This window comes from Solanum dulcamara, chromosome 10, assembly GCF_947179165.1.
Source record: "Solanum dulcamara chromosome 10, daSolDulc1.2, whole genome shotgun sequence".
In the NCBI taxonomy this organism is placed as follows: Eukaryota; Viridiplantae; Streptophyta; class Magnoliopsida; order Solanales; family Solanaceae; genus Solanum; species Solanum dulcamara.
The window spans coordinates 73,434,344-73,458,661 of record NC_077246.1 but is presented as its reverse complement, the minus strand read 5'-3'; the positions used below and the strand labels follow the sequence as shown (position 1 = coordinate 73,458,661).

The 24,318-nt window shown below is 35.4% G+C and overlaps 3 protein-coding genes, 1 non-coding gene and 1 pseudogene across 4 annotated transcripts; 3 read left to right on the top strand and 2 right to left on the bottom strand.

Moving 5' to 3' along the window:
- Positions 1–3,082: 3,082 nt before the first annotated feature.
- LOC129871755 (uncharacterized protein At2g39795, mitochondrial) lies at positions 3,083–7,397 on the bottom strand. Its single transcript, XM_055946737.1, has 3 exons — positions 7,203–7,397; positions 4,858–5,177; positions 3,083–3,550 (listed from the first exon to the last, which is right to left on the bottom strand). Exons 1-3 carry the CDS (start codon positions 7,314–7,316, stop codon positions 3,340–3,342), a joined length of 645 nt encoding a protein of 214 aa, XP_055802712.1. The 5' UTR covers positions 7,317–7,397; the 3' UTR covers positions 3,083–3,339.
- Positions 7,398–7,845: 448 nt separating this feature from the next.
- On the top strand, positions 7,846–17,726 carry LOC129871751 (nuclear pore complex protein NUP93A-like). The gene is made up of 15 exons (XM_055946733.1): positions 7,846–8,052; positions 8,151–8,242; positions 9,143–9,209; positions 9,786–9,845; positions 11,418–11,507; positions 11,772–12,041; positions 12,886–12,981; positions 13,078–13,212; positions 13,543–13,596; positions 13,748–13,831; positions 14,699–14,785; positions 14,862–15,761; positions 16,094–16,275; positions 16,403–16,694; positions 17,173–17,726. Exons 1-15 carry the CDS (start codon positions 7,951–7,953, stop codon positions 17,248–17,250), a joined length of 2,589 nt encoding a protein of 862 aa, XP_055802708.1. The 5' UTR covers positions 7,846–7,950; the 3' UTR covers positions 17,251–17,726.
- A 567-nt stretch (positions 17,727–18,293) lies between these two features.
- Positions 18,294–20,493, top strand: LOC129871753 (zeatin O-glucosyltransferase-like). Its single transcript, XM_055946735.1, has 2 exons — positions 18,294–19,025; positions 19,578–20,493. The coding sequence occupies exons 1-2, from the start codon at positions 18,347–18,349 to the stop codon at positions 20,315–20,317; spliced, it is 1,419 nt and encodes a 472-aa protein (XP_055802710.1). The 5' UTR covers positions 18,294–18,346; the 3' UTR covers positions 20,318–20,493.
- A 342-nt stretch (positions 20,494–20,835) lies between these two features.
- On the bottom strand, positions 20,836–23,089 carry LOC129871752 (zeatin O-glucosyltransferase-like; annotated as a pseudogene).
- Positions 23,090–24,059: 970 nt separating this feature from the next.
- Positions 24,060–24,162, top strand: LOC129871841 (U6 spliceosomal RNA). The gene has a single exon (XR_008762314.1). It is a non-coding gene; the product is annotated as a U6 spliceosomal RNA (small nuclear RNA).
- The last annotated feature ends 156 nt before the right edge of the window (positions 24,163–24,318 follow it).

Genomic DNA, 24,318 nt, shown 5'->3' with positions numbered 1-24,318 from the left:
TAATGAATAAGTTAACTTTAATTTTAAAAATATTAGGAGTAAGGAGGAACATGGAAAACATTATATAATGTCTAATTAAATAAATAAAAAGTAAAGTTTGGGCTTTAAGGATCTGATACTTTTGGAATTGTATTATTATTAAAAGGTAGGAGATCTCATGATACTTTTTTGAAAAGTTTCCATAATTATATTTTTTTCTTTGTTTGGAGAATATTTAATAGGTTAAATAGCATTGAAAAAATTGAAAAAATTATTATATTAAACATGTCCTTTTCATAAATAAATTATGCAATGCGCGAATTTAAATTTAAAATTAATCAAATAAAAGTCTTGTTTGAGACAGAAAAATTGAATTTTGTAGAATATTTCTTATTTGAAATAGGTGAATTTATTCTGTAAAATATCGTTTGAACAACATGTATCCGGTATAATTCAGGCAAATATCGTGAGAATAAAGATATGATGAATAGAGTGGAAGCGTGATTAGGCTCGTTGGGGGTGAAGGGAGAGAGGGCGAGGACAAAGCTAAAAGAAACATGTGCATACGGTTGTACCCAATAGCTTTAGCTCAAAACCTTGTATGAATATTAATAAATATACTAAATATAAACAAGATTTCAAGAACTTAGTTGCTAACAACTTATGTTGCTGTAACTGTGAAGGTAAGAATTGTTATGGCTGAATTGTTTGGTGATGGAGAAGTTCAGCACAGAATTCCACGTATGAAATTTATTTTCCTTATTTTATCGACAAGGTACTTTTTTTTCTTTTCTAAAGTTGTTAAAAAAAATATTCTCGAAACACCTCGACCAACCATAAAGAAAATCAAAAACACATTTTCGAGAAATTTTACTTCATACCAAATACACCCTTAATTTGTATCTTTTACCCCCAAAAGTACTCAACATGAAAGTCAAGTACAACCCAATAGTCAACTTTCAAAGTTGGGAGGTCCACATAACAAATGACAATTTGATGGCCTAACATACGTCAATTGATTGATAAATTACTTATTTTTCACTATTTTAAATTTTACAACAATCACAATAACAACTCACCAAGTATAGTCTAATGAGATCTTGGTGGGGGTAGGGGGTGGGGGAAGGGGTAGCGGAATCAGGTGTCGAATCTTCCTCTTGTGTATTACAATAGATATTATATTTTTTTAATTTTTTCGTGTGTTTATCTTTTCATATTTTGACCCCCTCCCCTTCCTTTCTCTTGATGAAAATTTTGACTTCGACGTTAAATATACGTAGACCTTATCCTTTTTTTGTGACAAACCTTTCGTTCCATAAAAAAAATGGACACATTTGGTAAAACAAACTTAAATATAAGTATATGAAGCTTATGTCATGTTTGATGATTTAGGTAGACGAATAACAAAGGGAAAAGTTAGAATGTTTAATCGTTATGGTTAACGTTTTATTCTTTTAGTGGGCCTATCCAATAAAAATATGAATTTATCGAACCAATAAGATGCATTCGAGTAGTGGACATATTTAGCATGAATCTTATCTAATCGGATTAGTTGGCTGTATTTGAACGCGAAAATGAGAAATTTTTTGATAGAGAGAGTGCTACTCCCTCACCACAACGAATATATCCTGATCCAAGTGGCCGGTGTCAAGGGGACATTGCTTCATCGGAACTTTTTATCAGATATGTATATATAAATAATAAGCAAAATAAAAATATTGTGTATGAATATAAAAAAGGACGTCACTTATCTTTATAATGATTTATTCATTTGTTTGCTTCAGTTACGAACAATCTTTGATACGCTATTGCTCTATTAGTAAATTTATCCGACACGAATATGAATTAATTGAATCAGTAAATTATTGATACAAGATAATTAAAAAGTCTATTTTAATGTCTACATCAATTTCTTCTTGATTATTGGTCAACCAGAAATATGTTTTGTAATTTCATGACCAGATTTATTGCATCGTTGACTTTGAATAGAAAAAAAAACATTTCTTTTCTTTATTTTCATGGAAATTTAGTGGAACTAACTAACATGATGATCTGTGTAAGAAAAAGACAATTCAGCAATGCCTTTTATAATTGACCAATACAATTTTTTTAATTAAAAAAAAGGAAGAAACAAAAATCAGGTGAACAAAACTTAAATTTTGTAATGAGCACCTTACAGAAGCTCGACTTTAATCTATCATATGTGCCTTTTCATATTTAAAACTTAAAATCGACATTTTGAAAATACGAGACTCTAGCGTTTAAGATACGCAAGAGGTTGTGACATGTCGAAAATGACTTTCCTGGTCATGCTATGGAAGTTGTTTTACCGTTTTTTAAGAAAAATATTTTTTTATCGATATGAATTGTGGTGCAGATGTGTAGTGGTGGAACTGATTCACCTTTTAACCATAGATCTCGAGTTCGAGTTCTGGATATGAAAAGAAATCTTGTTGGGAGCGTCACCTCCGAATGTGCCTTGTAGTGCGCAATTCGAATTTAATTGAGGCTCCATAGACTCCGGACTAGTGGGAAAACAAAGAAAGAAAAGTGTTCCTCACATCTAACACACCTTATATCTTAATTATAGCTTCTCAATTCTCATACACTATAGAGAAAAATGTACTACACTATATACAAATTGTTTTGAAACTACAATCAAATCTTTTTATAATGGGCTAGTTTGTTCCGATATTTTTCAATTACTATAGCAAAATATTATTATAGAGAACATATAATATAATATAACATAAAAAATTGATTCGATATAAAATATGATTGTTAAACATTGACTTAAATGTGCAATTCTGACTAAGTCCAAATATATGCAAAACAAACATGTGAAGCACAATTTCCACCTTATCTTTCACTTTTATTTTATTTAGTATGACAATGATATGCATCGGAAAGGGCATTCGATCTCTCTTTTATGGGCTCTTTCCCTCGTATTTGACCTATCCGAGTTAGCTCTCCCAAGCAGACAAAGAGGATGAACTTAAATAAAAAATCGAGAATTTATATAGTAGACCTGACTTATTTAGGACTGAAGCATTATTGTAATACATAACTTCACTAGATGATAAAATTTGTCAAAGAAGTAATCTCAAAACATCAATTGCCTCCCTTCATCTTTCAACAAAATAATGCATGTCAACTCAACTTACAATTCTTGAACCTTATTTGATATAATTTCATCATGCAAGTTGTACCTGGTCGTTTAAATCAGATCTCTATTTCAGTACAACGAGAAGGGGTTTACGTATGAATAGAACATACAGAAACCAACAAAAAATGCAAGTAAACCAACAGATGTTTCCCCCCTCCAGCAATCAGTGCTTTAATGTTATGAATTGAATCAAGTCAAGTATCTGTATCCTGCATAGGGCGTTCTCCGCGTGATTCACTTGGCGTTACAAGACCTTGCAATTTGTGCAACCATTCGACGTATTGACCTTGTTCCTTTTTGTGCAAGTGTAGTAAGAGCGAATCCGTGAAACTTTTATCAATTCCTCTTGCTTCTAGATATCTGTGGAGCTCTTTTTGAAGTCTCTCATCTGATGACCTGAAAAAACTGAAAGAGGAACACAACAAAAGGAACTCATAAGCCAAGAAACCGAATAGATCATTCTTTAAGTAAATTCAACTGGTGACCCTTGAGATAGTCACAAAATAAGCCAATATGAATCGTTCAATTGGAGCAACAAAAGGTATGCACAAACATCAAAAGAATCTCGAGAAACAGACGAGAACATTGCTAAACAGGAAGCAATGAGAGCAAAAAAAAGTGACATGGAACACATTGATTTTTCAAGAATGTAAAAGCATAGGATTACAACTAGCTCCTTGATTGGAGCAAATAGATATTATACAAAGCCTTTAGCCATGAAGTTTAGCAGCTTCTTTCTACCACCTAAAGAATGCGGTTTTAATCGTTTTATAAAGAACTCAGAGGAATGACCGTTCATGACTTGGGGTACTCAAGGTAGACCAATAAAAGGACGCAAACAGCTCAAACTAGATGCACAAATTTATAATCCAATTCAACGGATAAAAGGCAGCAACAGTAAATATAAACTAAGAAAGGCATATATTGCATCCCTAGCTGAGAGGATTAGACGATTCAATACCATCGATGAGAACAGTTGACAAATGCAAGAAATCAGTTGGTTAAGCAATTGACAGAAAAACTTGCTATTTCAGCAATCCTGTATCCAAAGTTGGCGGGGACAACTATAGAAGTTCTTACAAGTTAGATGTATCGAGCGATCTTAAGTCGTTACAGGTTATGCAAGGATTATAACGTGGTGATAGCTTTGCGGTGAATAATAACATAGAATTGTTATATTGGGAACAATGAAACAGTGATTGTTATATGGAAAAGAATAGTACAATTATTTTTATAAAGTAACAATTTTATTAAAGAGATTGGGCACAAAAAATGCCTGTACACAAGAAGTACTTGAAAAAGTAGAGAACTTATAAGAAGATATAGTTTCCCACGAACAACACTCAATTCATTTAAAGAATCATACATGAATTACTATGTAGATATGGACTACTTTAAGGGTAATCTTATTTTAAGGTACTCTTATACAGACATTGGTAATATACATATTCTTATTTCAAGGTAGGGAGGGGTACAGCTGCACACACACCATCCTCCCTAGACCCCATTTGTGGGATTACATTGGGGTATGTTGTTTTCTCACATAAAATAGTATTATTATGCCAGAATTATTTTTCCATATACCAAAAAGCAGACGACCCATCAATGCATTGAGACTGAAACTCCTCGTAAACCTATGAGTCCAAAGGCTGAGTTCTCACTCCCCAAAAGCCAAAGTTGTTCTAAATTGCTTCTACAGAAGATGAAAGTACCTGATAAAGGGACCTTTGCGGGCTGAAGAATCAAGGTCTGGTGATGGAATGTAGTTCACATTTTGAATTTCAACGTCACCAACTCGGGCAGTTGCCACACAATCAAACTGTAGCAAGGATCTCAAACCAGGCTTCTTCACACCTACTTTCATGAAAGCTTCCCTGGGAAATTTGGTATTTTCATTAGAGCCCTCAGCACCCAAAAAAGCAGAAACAGCAACTTCCTCCCCTGACTCGCATCTCCTGCGTAGAACCACATCTTGGGATTGTGGTGAATCCCAGTCTACAACAAAATCTCCAAAGCTACTACTTTCATCATTCTGCTTTAATCAGAAAAAGAAAGCAAAACGTAAAAAGTGCTCAGATTTCAAACTAGTTGGCGTGAAACCAATCGGAATTCAGGAAAACAATTTTAAGAAGGAACTAAGTTGAGAGATCTAAAATATGGGCATATGACATACGGGAACTCCCCATGCAGCCTCTTTTTTCTCTGGTATTCAAAAACAACTGTAGAAATCATGTATTCGGCTAGAAAACATGCTCAGTTGTTCAAAAAGCAACTCTAAATCAGAACAAACCAAAACACAAATATTTTGTTCAAATCTGGACATGTAACTCAAAATGAAAAAAGATACAGGAAAACAAAAAGAGCTAGCTGAAATTACATATGATTAGCAACGAGCAGTTAATAAAGAAGCATTCTTTACAATCTTTACAATAACATCCACATATGAACAGCTACTAACTGCAACATTAGCTTCCGGTACCCAGGTCCAAACTACAACAACAACAACAACAACAACAACCCAGTGAAATCCCACAACATGGGGTCTGGAGAGGGTAGAATGTACGCAGACCTTACTCCTACCAAGGTAGGACGACTGTTTCCTGGAGACCCTCGGCTTAGTAAAAGCATAAATGCATAAAAAAAAAAAATGTTAGATAAGAATAGAAAATTAAAAGCTTTATGAGAAAAACAACAAACAAATAACGGATAGATAACAAATAAATACAAATAAATAAATACAAATAACAAATAACAATTAAATAAATAATGAAAGCGTCACACGTAAAATTGAGTAATCAAAGCATAGAAAGTAATAAATAATAACAGAAATAACAGAAATCAGAAGTCAAAGCGCAAGAGATCGTAATGCACTACTACGCCTATGAATAGAGAAGAATAACGAGACTATGAACTAGCCTTCTACCCTAATGTGGGTCCTCCACACCCTCCTATCTAAGGTCATGTCCTCTGTAAGCTGTAACTGCGCCATGTCCTGTCTAATAACCTCTCCCCAATACTTCTTCGGCCTACCCCTACCTCTTCTGTAACCATCCATGGCCAGCCTCTCACACCTCCGCACTGGGGCATCAGTGTCTCTCCTCTTCACATGTCCATACCATCTCAGTCGCATTTCCCGCCTCTTGTCTTCCACCGAGGCCACTCCTACCTTGTCCCGAATAGTCTCATTTCTAATCCTGTCGCTCCTGGTGTGCCCACACATCCATCTCAGCATTCTCATCTCAGCAACTTTCATCTTTTGAATGTGAGAAGTCTTAACTGGCCAACACTCCGCCCCATACAGCATAGCCGGTCTAACCACCACTTTGTAGAACTTGCCCTTAAGTTTTGGTGGCACATTCTTGTCACATAGCACTCGTCTACGAAAAATAACAAGGAAATAGCTCCACAATGATAGAGTACTCAATAATTTTGAATCCTTTTCATATCAAATTCAAGTAACACCAAAATTTGGGTGAAAAGCTATCAATACAATTTCCATAAAAATTGATCAAACATACCAGGAAAAAACTAATAGTACATCTCCACAATGATAGCATACTCAAACAAAATACTGAAACAATACAATAATTTCTACAACCCCACATCTTCTATTTGTTCAAAAATTGTTGTGATTAAGACCCATTCAGCCATAAAAATGAATAATTTTTCACTTTATTTGAAAATCAGTGTTTGGCCATGAAAATTCAAATCCAACTTAAACTTGTATTTCAAATTTGAAAAAACAAGCTTATAAACTGTTTTCCAACTCAAAAGCTGTACTTTACATGAACATTATTCCAAATACTTTTTGCTAAAAATATAACCAAATAAAACTCCATCTTCAGCTCCAACTCCATAAATTCCAAAAAAAAGAAGCGAAAACGCACTAGAATACAGAGAATACAAGATCAAATAAAAAATACCCACTAACCCTTTTCACATAAACTTCATAAAATACCAAAAAATGGGTTTCAAAAACAGAATATGAAGATAATTTCCATCAAATGGAGCCAAAATACCAAGATAAAAAGGGATTTTTGGGGAAAAACAATGTTACCTGAAAAAGTTTAGCTGAAAATTCATGGTTAATTTCAGATTGCACGACTTTGAGCAAATCCAAATCTGCAATAGCTTTACGAGCTTGCCGTAACACAGCTGGTACTTTCCTCATCGCCCCCACGAATATACAAGAAACATCTCCAAAAGTAAGGTAATTTGAAGAAAATGGAGATTGCACAAATAGCCGATCGAGGACATCCATTTAAGATATACCCAATATTTGCAAATTTAGCCACTTTGGAAATAACTTCAGACCTACTAGTTCATGTTTTAAAAGTTATAAAAAATATCATAATACGTTAACACCTATTTAAACTTGGTCTTCAAATTTAAGAGCGTATATTTAAATATGGGAAATCAAGACAATTAAATACATTAATTTTAATAACGTGTCACATAAATTTTAAAAATATCAAAATAATTATTTTATAATTTAAAGTATAAAACTAACACAATAAAAATAAATAGATATGTTTGAATGTGTATACTCAATATTTGAGCATTTTATTATTTACTTATATATTATGCCTTTATACATTTGAAGTTTTAACACAACAAAATTTAACTTTAGTTAAAATATTTGAAACGTTTATCATAGGGAACACTTACATTTATATATTATACCAAAAATTTAAGAGCATCCTTATATGTGGTGATTCTTGTAAATCATTCCGTATATTACTTTACCGCTCAAAATTAGGGTTTTTTTTTTCCAAGCAAAGTTCAGTAAGTACAGAGTAACAACAATGGCGAACGACGTAGACATGAGTGGATGGAGTGAGCTTCTACATTCTTCTTCGAAGCTTCTAGAACAAGCTGCTCCTTCTGCTCAGTTCCCTCCGCTTCAGGTTCCGTTGAAAAAAAATCATTTTTTGGTAATGTGTGTTGGTTTGTCGTTATTTTATCGTAGTTTTGAATGTTTTTTTTTTTGATTTGGAAATTTTAGAGGAATTTGGATCAATTGGAAGCATTAACGAAGAAATTGAAAGCTAAAACTTTAAGAACTGAAGCTCCAACTCAATCTATTGCTGCAACCAGGTACATTTTCTTTGTATTCAGTACTAGCAGTTTTAAAATCCTACTTATTTTGCTGTATGTGATATTTCGCTATGAATTTTAGCAAGTTGTGGTACTTTTGTATAATTTTGTATATCAAATTCTTGCAAAATCCCCTTTTTCAAACTGTTTGCCGAGGGACTAGTAAAAACAACCTCTCTATCTCTGTGAGATAGGGGTAAGGTATGGATACACTCTTGCCTCTTCAGACCTCACTTGTGGGATTACATTGTTGTTGTTGTAACTTCTTGCAAAAAAGGTTGATTCATGTACTATTTATAGCATGTTTGACCAATCATCCAAAACCTACTTATTCTGAAACCTGCTTTTCGTCCGAGGTGCTTCTCGGAAAAGTGAGTAGAAACTTGTGTTTGACTAATCAATTTGACTAGCACTTTTTGCTAATATTAGAGTGCAATTTCTGGCTCTGTGCTTGGCAAATGCTTCAATGAGTATTTCTGGGTAGAAGCTACTTTTTAACTTCTGAAAAACGGCTCTTAGTACTTTCAAAGCACTTATTTTTCCTAAAATCTTTGGCCAAACACCTCAACTATCTAAAATAAACACTTTTGTGCTATAAAAAATAAGTACTTTTGACTTTCCTGAAGCTTGGTCAAACATGTTATTAGCGTCAGATGTTGATTAAAACCTTTTTTCTCTTCCTCTTTATCACCCTATTTCCCTTCTTTCAGTTTCCAAACACAGGTTTTGTTTCATACTCTCACCTGTTCTTTCAAAACATTTTTGAAGTTTTATATTTACTAATCTATTCGCATACATTTTCAATAGATCAGGGGTTAGTGTTTGGAATATGGAGACTAAGAACTAACAGAAATGTAGGCTGTGTAGTGGCTGATTTTTTTGTTTCCTTTGCTTTGAAAGGCTTCTAGCTAGGGAGGGCATCAACGCGGAGCAGCTTGCTCGTGATCTCAAGTCTTTTGAGTTAAAGGTACAGTTTTCCTTCCCATTTAGAGCTTTGCCTCGTCAGTTATTTATTTATTTTCGATAGTGCTCCACTTTTAGAATTTGTACACATATAATGGATGATTACATATGAATGGTTTTCAGGTTATGGATGAAAAGTCAAAGGTTTGGTAGATGTTTTGTTAATGTGGATGTTTATCCAACAACATCAAAGCGAGTATTTGGTCTTACGTATAAGTGTTACTTTAAGTTGTGCCAAATTTTTGTCAGATGCTGTTTGTGCTAAAAAAGCCATGAGAAGGAGGCTAATATTATGCATGACTACAAACCTTTTGCTGCATGTGTCCATCATTGAACTGAGTCAACTCATAGTAATGGGACACAAACTGGAGTTATATTTAGCAGTTCTAAATGTAAGAATTAGAAAAAGGGTTTCTCCTTTTTCTTTTTCTTGAATAAGAATCTAAAGGATCATTTTTTATTCTATTGATGCTCTAAATTTGTTTAGTGAGGAATTGGGCTGGAAAAATCTGCCTGATAGTTTTATCTGATTCTACCTTTTGTTAATTTTCTTTTCATTCCTCTATTCCTTCCTCACCAGACGACATTTGAAGACGTTTTTCCTGCGGAGGCAACAACTGTTGAAGAGTATTTGCAACAGGTATTTTTATCTATTAATGTGCAGGTGACATTCTTTGTAAGTACTACTATTATCATGCATTTATTGTTATCACGTTATGTCATTTGGGTTGAGCTCGTTCACATAATGTAGATGAAATAAATGATGTGTCAACTCGATCTGTACCTCTTCTTGGAGATTGGTCATTGTAATATTGATAAAACAGCAAGGACTAAGAAGAGCAGATTCATGTAGGGTGACTTGACCTGCAAAGTAATGTCTAGAGACAATTTTTTAGCATCATGAAATAAGTAAGTGGTGTTCGACATGAAGAAGCATCAGCTGCAGTAGGATTTAGGTTTTTATCGGTCATTAGATCACTTTATGCTCTCAAATTTTGTTCCAATTTTATCGGGTGTCTCCGAAGGGAAGACAATTTTTTAGAATATGAGGACCATTTGACACCAATACAACAAGCAGAAGAAAGCAATTGGGTTGGTAAGCCCACCACTATGCTCTCATTGGTAGTCAGCATTGTCACTCTTCAATGCTCTTTTTTTCCCCAACTCTTCAAAGCGCTTGAATATCCCAAGCCTTGTTTTTCTTTTCAATCTTTTTCTTTTAACTAACACAACTTTGGATAGTGAAGAGTTAAACCAAATTGAAGGATCTAGGATACTCAAAGGAAGAATGTTTGTGAGAGATGTTTAGTTTTTGTCTTTCCTTGTTTCAATGCATGTTACTTGTTCTCTTTCAAGGGCATGTATTTGATATTGATGTGTTTAAGTCTCTGATATGTGTTCATGCTATATTTTGCTAATTGAAAGTCTATTTCGATGAAGCTGCACGACGTACATTTACCCCATTTCATGCTAGTTCGACATGCGTACATTAAGGTCAATGAAGAGTCAATGTTGAACAGAGGTGCTATTGTTGTTTGAGGATGAAGTCATTTCTATTTCATAGTTTCTGTTGGTGTAAGGAGAAAATGCAAGTTTGGTTAGATCTTTGGGGCAACTTGTTAGAAGTTTTGGTAGAGCCACTTATTCATAGGGCACTTTTTCCAGCCTACCTTGGCGTGACATCAATGGTAAAAATTTGATTTATCAAAAAAATATACCACTCGTCTCACAATCAGGAATTCCTGCAATCAAAGGAGATTATTCGCATGTTATTATTTTCTTAATTGTGGATTTTATGAATTATAAGGCACTTGTAAAAACCACATAGTACTTTTGTGTTTTGCAAGATCTTTTAGATGTTTTTATGCATAGTGTAGCAGTTATATTCTTACTCCAATTTTTATTCTTTCAAATATGGATATTCTCTACCTACTGCTGTTTTGTTTCCCTGCCAGAAATGAGTAAAGGAAAAAATTCCAGCATTTTCAACGTGCTACGTTCTGTTTTGCTTGAAATGCATCATTGTCTCAGGATATTTCATTTCCTTTTCTGCAGTTTGATCTTCTTTCTTTCATTGTCAATTTGATTGCCTAATTTTGACTCTTCTGTAATATCCAACTGCATCAGATATGTCATGCATTACTGTATCTTACTTCATAGTGTAAATGTTAATAATTCTTGTTCTTTTTTATGTTGGAATGCTGCAAAACAGATCCATGAAATGGCAATGGTCTCTGCAGTTCAAGAAGCTCAGAAGGATAACCTAAAAAATTTCAATGATTACATGATGAAAGTTTTGGAGGTTAGTTTGCCCATCTGTTTTTCATATGATGAGATTTGTGGTGTGAGTTCTAATATCATTCGATGCTTTATCAAAATAAATCATTGGCTGTCTAAGTTCGACTTGAAAACTTAAAAGCAGTGTGATACCTTTGTTATACCTACTGGCCGTCAATTACTTATATTATATTTCTTTTCATCTTGATTTAGATAAGTTAGCGTATTTGATTTTTTATTTACCATGCTTATTTTAAGTCTTGTTGCACTGTGAAACTCGTTGTTACAGAACGACTGGAAGAAAGAAAAAAGAGACTTCCTCCAGAGCCTAAGCCGAATTTCAACCTTACCTAGGACAAATATCAGCGAATCAAGCCCTTTACGTGGTCGTCAGGGACAAATTGCATCTTTGACATATAGCCCTCAGGTTTCATCTGGTCCTTCTAGTGTGGAGCCTTTAGCATTAGCTAATAGGTCCATCGTTGACAAAAAGGCTGCTGCATATGGAGAAGTTGTCAAGAATCTCACTAGTTCAAGAGAGCGTGGTTTACCCTTTAAAGTAAGTCCCGCATGTTGGTTCTTCACGGCTTCATTTGATTCCTCCTTCCTTTGAAGCCAATGATATTTCTCTGTTTAGTTTTGGTGATTATATCCGTTATTGCTTCAAAAAAGTAATTAGAGGACTGAAAAGCCAGTTCTTACGCCTATAAAAGAACACAAATATTGTGACGTGAGGACTCAAAAGGAAATGCTTACAAGGTACTTAGATTCTAGAAATTCTATCCAGTCATCTAATCAAAGGTCAAAAGGGAAAATATACATGATCACTTATGTTGTAGTTTTCTTGGACAAATAATAGGGTATTAGTAAAAAAGCATGCAAGAAGGATGGAAAACACAGGAAAAAGTGAAATACTGTGATGTGCAGGCTGTAATGTTATACTATACCTGTCCTGCTTCATATGATGCAATTACTATTTGAAGAGTCAAACCAGGTTTTTTGAAACATTTTAAAGTATTTTCAAATATATATAATGTTATACTGTGGTATTTATATGTTATATCTAAATAGATTTATCTTATTTTTAAAAAAATTAAGGAATTGATGTTCGAACTTACATCGTAAATTTGATGCTTCAACCGTCGTGCATCAAACCCATCATTCCTCTTTTGGACAGAGGGAGTAACTTCTGCATTGCTGTTGGACAACCAAGCAATCCCTAAGGGATGAAATTAAGAATTTATGCATATTATCACTTTGACCTCTTATTTGGTAGCTTCATCTTTGATGTTCATTTGTTGTTTAACTATGCTGATTTTATTGATTGAATGATCTTGTTAATTGCTTTAAAGAATTTTCATACTATGTTAGAATTTTGATTAATTAGCCGTGATTATTGTTAGCCTGCTACAGCTTTCAAGTATGCTCTTGAGAGTTTGGGTCTTTATGCATCTGGTGGGAAGTCAGTTGGCATTCAGAAGATCTGGCATCTATTGTCGGTATGGGGTCAAACTTGACCTTTGTATATCTTTGAATCTTGTCCTGTTAAAATTTTCTATCCGTAACTAGTTATCAATTTAACAAATCTGTAACAGGCTCTGATGGGTGAAGATTCATCTGTCCAACATAATGTTTCTAAGAAAATGTCTTTAGTAATTGGAGCTAGACATCACCTAGAATGGGGTCATGAGAAGTACATCATGGAGACAATTCAAGCCCATCCTGCTCAGGTAATGAATTAGTGTTGATGTTGTCATTTGATAAGCATTTCTATGATTTACTTCGTCACACATTCTATTTGTCAGTTCAAACTTGTGAACTGTTCAGTGTACTGTTGATTTGGGTCTTTAAATTGACTAAATGATAGCTTATCGATTTCAACATTTATAAAGTCCTGTTTGACCCTTTTCATATTCTGTCTTCTTCTTATTTGCCAATAAAGAAAAAGGAAAAGTGTGAATGCGGGGGGTGGGGGGGAGGGTAGCAGTTTCTTCGCCTCATCACCAATTTGATTTTGAATTGACTTTACTGATTACTGATGGTCTTGCTGACTATTATAGGCTGCACTTGGTGGCGCTGTTGGTAATTTGCAGAGAATCCGCGCCTTTCTTAGGGTTAGTTTTGCATCTTTATAAAATGTCATTATTAATCTGCGGTCTTCATATTAGAAGGTAGCATATAACATTTTCCATGATTATAGCAGTATTGCCTAATTCTTTTCAGTTTCCATGACTGCATTTTCCTGATTGTTGTTCCGTATCTCAGATCCGTCTAAGGGACTATGGGGTTCTTGATTTTGATGCGGTTGATGCCCGTAGACAGCCTCCGGTTGATACGACCTGGCAGCAGGTTTGAATGCTTTAGTCTGATTACACAAACCATCAATATGTAGGCTTTTGCATTTTGGTATGAACTATTAGATGGTTTCGTTAAGGTTTTTTTGATAGGTGATGTTTCAGTCATGGTTTTAGATCAATCTATTCAATCATATGAGCAAGTTATGACTCCAGTCTTGTTTGGTCTTGTATTTTAGGAATTGCCATTCCTTGTGTAAATCCTCAAGGTTGTGAATTCATCCAATAAAGTAAATAGAACTAGATCACCTCCTTGTTGTGGTTGGTTGGTCTTGTGATCCTTCAAGATCTTAGTGTAGTTTGAGATTTAGATTTCTCTTAACAATTTCTTGAATTAACAAGGGTTCTTTTCTTTTCTCTTAATATTGTTTTTAACAACCATTTTTGCTGGTTTATGCTTACGCCTCTTATCCTAAATTCATAATTGGTTCCTTTATTTGTTAATACTTCTTGCTTTGACCAGCACAAAAGTTTTTACAGACTACAATCTCTCTCTACGCTAATCTTTGCTATTTTCATATTTGGTAATTAAATTTCTTGCTTAGATTTTCATTATCTACTATCAATCTAGTAACTAGGTAGTAGTTTTTTAAATAACTGTGGTGTCCTGGTCAGCTTCCTCGCATCTTGACTAATTCCTCAGGGTACCTGATAGAGGACCTCTATCAGCACAACTAGTAGTAGAAGAAAAGAAATACGAGTAGAAGGTATTACTCTTGGTCATGAATTATTCTAATTTCTAAGTGTGCATGCTTCCTGTGTTTATCCTTTTTTGCAACTACTTGAACTTCTTACTGTACCTGTAACTTTACCAAGAAAACGTGTAGCTCCAACTGATTTTGATTATTCTATCTTAAAATAGATATATTTTTGCATGAGAACTGGCTACTACAATGAAGCAAGAGAGATTTCCCTACAGTCTCGCATGTCCCACCAGTTTGCTCCTCTGGTATGTGTTCTGTGGATTGTATATTTTCTGTACGTTGTCCATTCTCTTTCATTTCAACATTCCATGTTTTTTGCAGCTTACAGAGTGGATTTCCACTGGAGGCATGGTATCAGCAGATATGGCAGCGGTTGCTTCAGAAGAATGTGAGAAGATGTTTAGATTGGGTGATCGAGGAGGTCGACCCACGTATGATAAGAAAAAGTTGCTACTCTACACCATAATTTCTGGTTCTCGCAGGCAAATTGACAGATTTCTTCGAGAATTCCCTACACTTTTCTCTACTATAGAGGATTTCTTGTGGTTCCAATTATCTGCTGTACGTGAGTCTCCTGACAGGTCTTCTGTTGTCCTAAGTGAAGGGTTGGCACCCTACACTTTGGATGATTTGCAAGCTTACCTAAACAAGTTTGAGTCATCACACTATACTAAGAATGGAAAGGATCCTTTGGTTTATCCATATGTCTTACTTTTAAGCATCCAACTTCTTCCAGCCGTCCTATATTTGTCCAAGGACATGGGAGACGAGGGGTATAATGTAGATGCTGTTCATATGGCTATTGTCTTAGCGGACTATGGGGTACTCTCTGAAGGTACATGGGTAGGTCAAAAATTTGGGGTCATGGATGCTTTTGCTGAAGCCTCTAGCATAATCAGGCAGTATGGATCATTTTGCCTGCGTCACGGTGATCTGTTAATGGCATTTGAGTATTATGTGCAAGCTGCAGCAGCAGTGGGTGGTGGGCAGTTGTCGTGGAGTGGACGTGGTAATATTGATCAGCAAAGGCAAAGGAGCTCAATGTTGAAACAACTTCTTACAGAGCTTTTGTCGCGGGATGGTGGTATTGATATTTTACTTGGTCCCAGGGGTACTGGAGAAGAAGGTCAACTTGGAAGGTTTTTGACTGATGAAAAGACCAGACAACAATTTCTGCTTGAAGCTGCTCGGCAGTATCAGGATGCAGGGCTCTATGACAAGGTAATCTTTCTTTTTGCCCTTTTACATAGTGAAATGAATGAACTTATTTCTCTAACTTGTGTATTTCGACATAAGACACTAATCATTTCTTCATTCAATGACAGTAAATTATCTCTATTGCATGAAATCTATTTTAGATTTTTGAAGTCATTTTTTTGGCAATTGTTGTGCTTGTCGATTTCATGTACTTTGAGTTGGTCTATCAGTTGACAAAGACAATTCTCCTTTAAGGATTCTTGAATAAGTTGTAGTAGTGAATCTTTTTTTTTTTTGATGAAGTAATAAATTTACATGTTATCAATTTGTGAATTTTGTGTGCCTTAAAATTTCAGTCCATCGAGATTCAGAAAAGAGTGGGGGCATTTTCAGCTGCATTGGATACGATAAACAAGTGCCTTTCTGATGCAATATGTGCCTTGGCACGTGGAAGATTGGATGGGGAAAGCCGGACTTCTGGGCTCATTCTTTCAGGAAATGAGATCCTGGAGATGTTCAAATATTACCCTGAGATCAGGTAATATGCCGATTTGGCCAGTAGTCAAACATTTTCTCTTGTGGCTATAAATAGTTTCTTATTATGATGTTTTTGAATGCCTCTTTACTGTTCTGGAATGGAAGCCTAATCTCATCCATTTTTGCAGTCCCCAAGAGAGAGAGAATGTGTTGGCACAGCAAATTGTTCTAAGACAGCTGGAGGCTGTGCTATCTATTCATAAGCTTGCAAGATTTGGAAATCACTTGGATGCTATAAAGGAAGTGGCTAAACTCCCATTCCTTCCTTTGGATCCAAGGACTCCGGATTTCGCCACGGATATATTTCAAAATTTGTCTCATCATGTCCAAGCTTGTGTACCAGACCTCCTAAAAGTTGCACTTCATTGCCTGGACAATGTTAAAGACACTGATGGGTCACTTCGTGCTTTAAGGGCTAAGGTAAATTTTACAGCATGCATGTTCATGTTCATTCTCTTTCATTGTCTGTGGCTTTGCTCCTATTTCCCTTTGGAGTTATGCCCACTTTGTTTATTATTTCCACTTTCCAGTCATGTTGTGTGCTTGTCCTTCATGAAATGTATTGCTAAGTTCAGATTTTCGCCAAGTATGATGAAGACCTAATCTGATGAAGAAGAAAACAACCTTTTGAATAATGACTTCCTCTTATTTAGATGTATATTGTTTTTTCAATTACATGTGAGACCCATCGTGAACCAAGTGTTCACAAATTGGCTTTTGCTTCTGATCGAATAAATCAGATAAAAACATCAGCTAATACAATGTTTATTTCTGAAGATGTTCTTTAATGCATCTATGAGAACATATATCGGACAATCATTCTTATCATATATCAAGTCAAACTTCTTTTGATTAACAATTACATCTTGTGATAATTGATGTGAATTTCTTTCTGCAGATTGCAAACTTCCTCGCAAGCAATTTGAATCAGAATTGGCCTCGTGATCTCTATGACAAGGTTGCTCGCAGTTTGTGAAGTTGAAGACTCACAGTCGGTCTCTGCTGTTGTTTACTTTAGATGTTCAACATTGTACAAAGATAGTTGAACAGGCCAAGTCCGGACATCCATGATGTATTTGCTTAGTCGTTACATCTTATAGGTGTAATCTGGTAAACAAATCTTCAGAGATTTTACTTGGATCGAACGATGTTGGTGTCCACAATGGCAATCTTCAAGACAGTCAATATGCAAAGTATTGCCAGTGCATTGGTTTCAAAATTTTCTAGCACTGAATGAAAGTGTAACAGGTGTATAATGAGCATGTTTCTTAGTCTTCTTCACTTAAAAGTTTTTTGTTCATCCAGTTTCGAACTTGTGACGTGTGTCGTATTGAGGACTAGATGTTCTATAGATTAATTATATTGACATTCCCTCGAGTCCCGGAGGGCTGTTGGTGAATAGGTCGAAACTCGATAGATAATGAGCATGCCTCTTTGCTCTTCTCTACTTAATACCAAAGCTTTTGTCTACAACAGGATTTGAATACTTGACGTGTGCTTAATCTACACATTATGTGTTACGCTCTGTATCAAAATTGTAGGGGCAGACATCTTCTTTGAGTCTTGACATATTAATACGATCAAGAAATGCAATGGTTAGTGATGACGGCATAGGACACAGAAAGTTCCTTTTCTCTCTTTTGAATCCCAGGGACTCTTTTTAGCAGCAGCCTCTTCATTTTGAATGAGTCAAAAGTGCAAAAAAAGACAAGCTTTTCGAAAAAGTGGTAGGGTAGTAATGCCTCTCATCCACATGCTTGCTAGGTGGCTTTCAATTATAATAAAAGACTGGGAGCTATTACTTTTTCGTGATACCTCAATTATACATTTATCTATTTAAACTATCATAACTCAAATTGAGAACAAATATTTGGCTCAAATATCATTTCTTTTCCCAATTGAATATATTTCAATAATTATCATATGACGTAATGACATACGAAATTGTCCAAGCGCATCTTTGCATAGTGACCAGAATAAAAAAAAAAACTATCTATATTTTGTATTTATATATAGACCTAGAGGATACTCATCAAAGGTTTCATCAATTGCCAAAACTTGTTTTTTTCTTCATGGATAACATCAATAAGAATGTTGAAAACATGAAAAATCAAGAAGAAAATGAAGTAGCTATAGTCATGGTTCCATTTCCAGCACAAAGCCATCTGAATCAACTTCTTCAACTTGCCTGCATATTTTCCTCATCATATGATCTTCCTGTCTACTATGTTGGCTCAGCTACTCATAATCATCAAGCTCGTGTTCGAGCCAACGCGTTAAATCCATCAGACATAGCCAAAATCCACTTCCATGATATCCCAACACCTGATTTTGCCTCCCCTGCACCTGATCCTAATGCATTGAGCAAATTCCCATCTCAACTCTTACCATCTTATAATGCTTGCACGCTTCTTCGCGATCCTATTGCTTTGTTACTTCGTGACATCTCGTCTAAATCAAGACGAGTTGTTGTTGTTCATGATGTTTTAATGTCATATAATGTTCAGGATGTTTGTTCTTTGCATAATGCTGAGTCTTATATATTTAACTGTGTTTCTGTTTTCTTTATGTATTGTAGTTTTATATGCTTACCTAATGGAATGCCTATTCCACTTGACGAACATTTACTTAAAAAGTTACCTAAACTTGAAGCTGATGCACCAGAAGAGATCAACAAATTAGTAGATTTTCAACTTCAGTATAAAGATATTAGAGCTGGTGATTTATACAATTCAAACAAAGTACTTGAAGGTATTGTTATCGTTTGACCTGATTTTCTACCATAGTTAGAATTACTTTGCTGTCCATATTTGGTTAATGCTTTCTCGGAGTAAAAGGTTAGTAGGTATTAGTACGTTGTCTTGCTATCCGTTCATAGTAGTAGTCGTAGTATTGCTCCTGTAGTTTGTTGTCCTTTGATTTCTGTTACTATATGTTGTTTTTTGTATCTCGATTATTGTATTGTTTTGTTGTAGTTTCCGTTCTATAACCTATCTGCTATTTTTGTTATTGTCTGTTGTTTCTTGTACTTTTGTTCGTGACTGCTTTGGACTGTTTTTTCTTCACCGAGGTCTATCAGAAACAGTCTCTCTACCTCTGAGGTAGGATAAGGTCTGCGTACACTCTATTCTTTCCAGATCTCATTTTGTGGGACTACACTGGGTATATGTTGTTGTTGCCTTTCTTGGAGTAAAAGTTTTGAACTTCTATAAATTATAGATCCTTTGATTGTTGTTTGATTTATTGTCGTCATGGTTTGCACTTATTAGCTTCCGCAATGCCGGATTATTTCAATCCCAACAGGTACTTTTCTTGATTTGATGGGAAAATTTGCAAGTACACAAAACAAGAAGCAATGGGCAATTGGGCCGATTATGCCCACTAAACTAGATCATGTATCAGATAAGAGAAACAAATGTTTGGATTGGCTTGATAACCAACCTCCAAGATCAGTTCTTTATGTGTCTTTTGGATCATCAACTACATTTTCTGATAAAGAAGTCATGGAGCTCGCGATGGGATTAGAGCGAAGCAAACAAAAGTTCGTATGGGTGTTGAGAGATGCTGATAGAGGTGATATCTTTAGTGGGGAAGCTAGAAGATTTGAGTTGCCAGACGGGTTTGAAGAAAGAGTAAGAGGGGTCGGGTTAGTGGTCAGAGAATGGGCGCCACAACTTGAAATCTTGGCTCATTCGTCCACAGGGGGTTTCATGAGTCATTGCGGATGGAATTCTTGCATAGAGAGCATTAATATGGGAGTGCCAGTAGCTGCTTGGGCTATGCATTCTGAACAACCACTTAATGCTTTCTTTCTGACGGAAATCTTGAAAATAGGCCTGCTCGTTAGGGATTGGAAGAAACGCGAAGAGCTTGTCACTGCATCCGCCATTGAGAATGTTGTGAGGAAGTTAATGGCATCAGAAGAAGGCGACGAAATCAGGAAAAGAGCAGAAGAATTGGGAGCAGCAGTAAGGGAGTCCACAGAGAAAGGAGGTGCTTCTCAATTGGAGTTAGATTCTTTCATTGCTCATATAACTAGATAGAGTTGCTTTTCACTATAATTTTGCAATGGTTCTTGCTTTTTTCCTTTTCAAGTTCTTTAGTTACTTGTTCAAAATTTCTGTTATTAGTTCAGACAAGATCATGCCTAAAATTTCTTAAATGATCTTGTAATGCTCTAGTACTACAGAATAACAGAAAACATACATTGTTTGTCTTATGGAGTACCTTAATTTATCATTTGTCTAAGAAATCATATTACCTCAACAAAAGGGGCCAATTCTGCAACATTATGTAAGAAGTTCTAAGAGGACAAGTATCAAAACTGTTTCGACGGGCATAGGAATATAGGAACAAAGTATTTTATCGTAAAACAGTCCAATATAGGACATATGGATACAACCAATTAAACATATGCAAACAACTGAGAAATGTAAATAAGATCATTAAGAGAGAAATACAAAGTTTCAGATACTGAGCCAAGAAGCAGATAAGTGAAAGGTTAACTTGAATGAAAATGAGAAGTAACCAAAATACTTGATGATTTTGGTGTAAAGAAAATCTATCTTGTGATATGCGCGATAAAAGAATCCAACTCTACTCGAGAAGAACCCCTTTTCTCTTTGGAACGCCTTACAGCTTCTCCCAATTCTTCTGCCCTTTTCCTAATTGAATCACCTTCTTCTGATGCCATCAACTTCCTCACGACATTCTCAATAGTGGATGCACTTACTAGCTCCTCGCGTTTCTCCCACTCTCTCACAGTCAGGCCTATTTTCAATATTTCCGTCACCAAGAAACCGTTTCTCGGTTGGTCAGAGTGCATAGGCCAAGAAGCTATAGGCACACCCATGGTAATGCTCTCTATGCAAGAATTCCAGCCACAATGACTCATGAACCCGCCTGTGGAAGAATGGGCCAGGATTTCAGGTTGTGGTGCCCATTCTCTTACCACTAAGCCTACTTCTTTTACCCTTTTCTCAAACCCTTCTGGCAGCTCAAATCTTCTAGCTTCTCCGGTAAAAATATCTCCTCTATCGGCTTCTCTCAACACCCATATGAACTTCTGTTTGCTTTGTTCTAATCCTATCGCGAGCTCCATGACTTCTCTATTGGAAAATGTAGTTGATGTTCCAAATGATATATAAAGAACTGATCTTGGAGGTTGTTTGTTCAGCTACTCCAAACATATCTCATTCCTATTCGATATAGAATCGAATTTTGTAGGCAGAATTGGTCCAATTGCCCATTGTTGTTTACTTTCTATTTGTGCAAGCAATTCAAGAGAATCGCCTTCAATAACTTTGCTTGTATTATGGATATCACCTGATTTAGAAGCCATATATGGACCCTGAAGAGCCATAAAGTTCCTGAGTTCATCAGGCATTGTTCCTTCAAGGGACGGTAGCTTTTTAAGCAATTCTTCTTCAAGTTGGATAGACATTCCTCTAAATAAGCATTTAAAACAGTACAAATTGAAAACTGAAATGCAATTAAATATATAGGATTCAGCATTGGGCAAGGAAGAAACATCCTGAAGAGTATATGACATAAAAGGATCATGAACAACAATGACTCGTCTCGATTTCAAGGAGATATCACGTAAAAAGGAAGCAATGGGCTCGCGCAGAAGCATAGATGCATCGCATAATGGCAGAAGATGTGATGGGAATTTGATTGAGTCATTAAAGACAGGTGGAGGTGAGGCAAATTCAGGAGTTGGAATGTCTTGGAAGTGGATTTTGGCTATGTCTGAAGTATTTAAGGCGTTGGCTCGAACTCGAGTTTGTCGGTTATGTGTGGCTGAGCCAACATAATAGACAGGAAGATCATATGATGAGGAGATTAAACAGGCAAGTTGAAGAAGTTGATTGAGATGGCCTTGAGCTGGAAATGGGACCATGACTATAACTACTTCATGGTTTGGTAAGTTCTCATAGCAACACATGGAAGTAGATTTATCGGAATTTCTTACTTCTGTCGGATTCTCCATGTCTTCTGATTGAGTTTTTGTCCAAGTTATAGAAAATTCAAGTGTGTGAGTGTGTTTGTATATATGTAAGAGGATGGGATAACAAATGTGTGAAGGTAAGATGAGTACCTTCCACCTTTTTATAAGACAAAAGTAGCAACTTTTGAGGTATGTCAAGAAAAATATGTGGTGCAGAAGTATTGTGACCATATTGTTATTACTTATTATAACATTTGTTAAGCTAAATTCCTCACATTCTCTATGAAAGAATTCCATGAGCCTTTGAAATCCAAACCTTTGAACCTGTGTGCTTCATCACTAATAGTATTATTCATTTTGAATTATTGAACCTTGGTAATGTACTAGAAAAAAGGCATAGATGTCAGCTAAAGCCAAGTTATAGCTCCACCTCTTACCCTTAATGAAAATGATCGTTCCGTGCCACTAACCACAAACTTACATGAATTACTATAACTAATTTTTAAAGACTGTTTTTCTTCTGATTTTTGGGAATATTTGAAGAATCAAGCTGTGAACTTTCCAATTCATCAAGTGATTGAAAGCTTGTACCTTGATCTAATGGCTAAAGAATTCGATGACACGAAACTATGGGCTATAGGACCATTCCATCCCCTGGTGCTAACGGAGACGAAAAAAGGCTCCAACAAATGCCCCACAGGTCCCTTTATGGAGATGTTTTTACAAGTGAAGTTAGAAAAATCCATCTGCCTGAAGGGTGTGAAGAGAGAATAAAAGGAAGACCACAATTGGAAATTTTAGCACATAGTTCAACAAGGCATTTTAATGAGTCATTGCTGATGGAATTCGTGTATGGAGAGTATGTCCTTTGGACTTCCTATAGAAGCAAGGACTAACCATTCAGATCAGCCAAGGAATTCTCAACTTGTAACAAACTACTCCATTTGTTTGTCTGATTTTGACTTGGCATGGAGTTTGTCTTAAGCTAAACATATGTTGAATGTATTAAAATATTCTTTAATCTAGTGATCTTATACATGTCACGTCAAAAATTGAAATTAAAGGGTTGCAGAAAAGGAAAGGGACATTCTTGTTTTAAATGAACTTAAAAGAAAAATAAGACAAACAAATTGAAACAGAGGGAGTATCAGAAAATGGGACTAATTGTTAGTCCATGGGCGCGTCGAGATGAACATGTTACATCATACATGGTTGAAAATGCAGTGGGAACTTTGATGGTTTCAATAGATGTAGATGAGATGAGGAAAAGAGCAGCAAATTTGAGCAATGCTATAGTGAAAATTTCATTATAGAGAAGTTTCACTATACTACAAATGAGTCTATGCATTGACGATGTAAAAAATATGTATGCAAATCAGGTTACTTTATTTAGTAGGTGTTGATATAACAAGTTAAATTACACTGATAGTGAAAATATTCATTATATGATTTAAGTATGAAGTTTAAAACTTTAAATCCATTGCAAATAAAGTTGGTCTTTCCATTTTTATATCCATACACATTTTGTTTCTTTGTTCTTAGCTTTTTTGCTTGTCCCTTTTCTTTTGGACTGAAAGCCAAGTCATTTGATGTGAACTTTCTTGCAATTGTACAAAACTCCAAAATTCTTGCCAAACCCGAGGGCTTTGGTTTAGCGGTAAGAGTGCAATTTGGGATTTCTAGGTTAGGCTTACCCTACGGATTCAAACCTTGTCATGGATAAAAGACTGATATTTAAGTATCGGTCAATATAATCCATCGAGTTTCGAACTGTATCCCACTAGTACTCAAGGATTTCTTGATTATAACAAAATACGATGTGTGTTTTTCCTTTTGAGTGAATCACGTTTGATAATAAAATTGGAACGATACAGAGAAGCTTAAAATGGCTCATACACAAGAATGATATTCATGGATGGATAAATAATATATTCTTTTTTTTTAAAAAAAAAGGGCTTAAACGTGTGTGGGGGTCCATATAACTGGCTTTAGAATAGTAGAACAAGAAACTATTTTTGCTATTTCTAATTTTTATTGAGCATAACGAAATCAAATTTGGTGATAAAGACAAATGAAAAGGATGGATTAAGACAT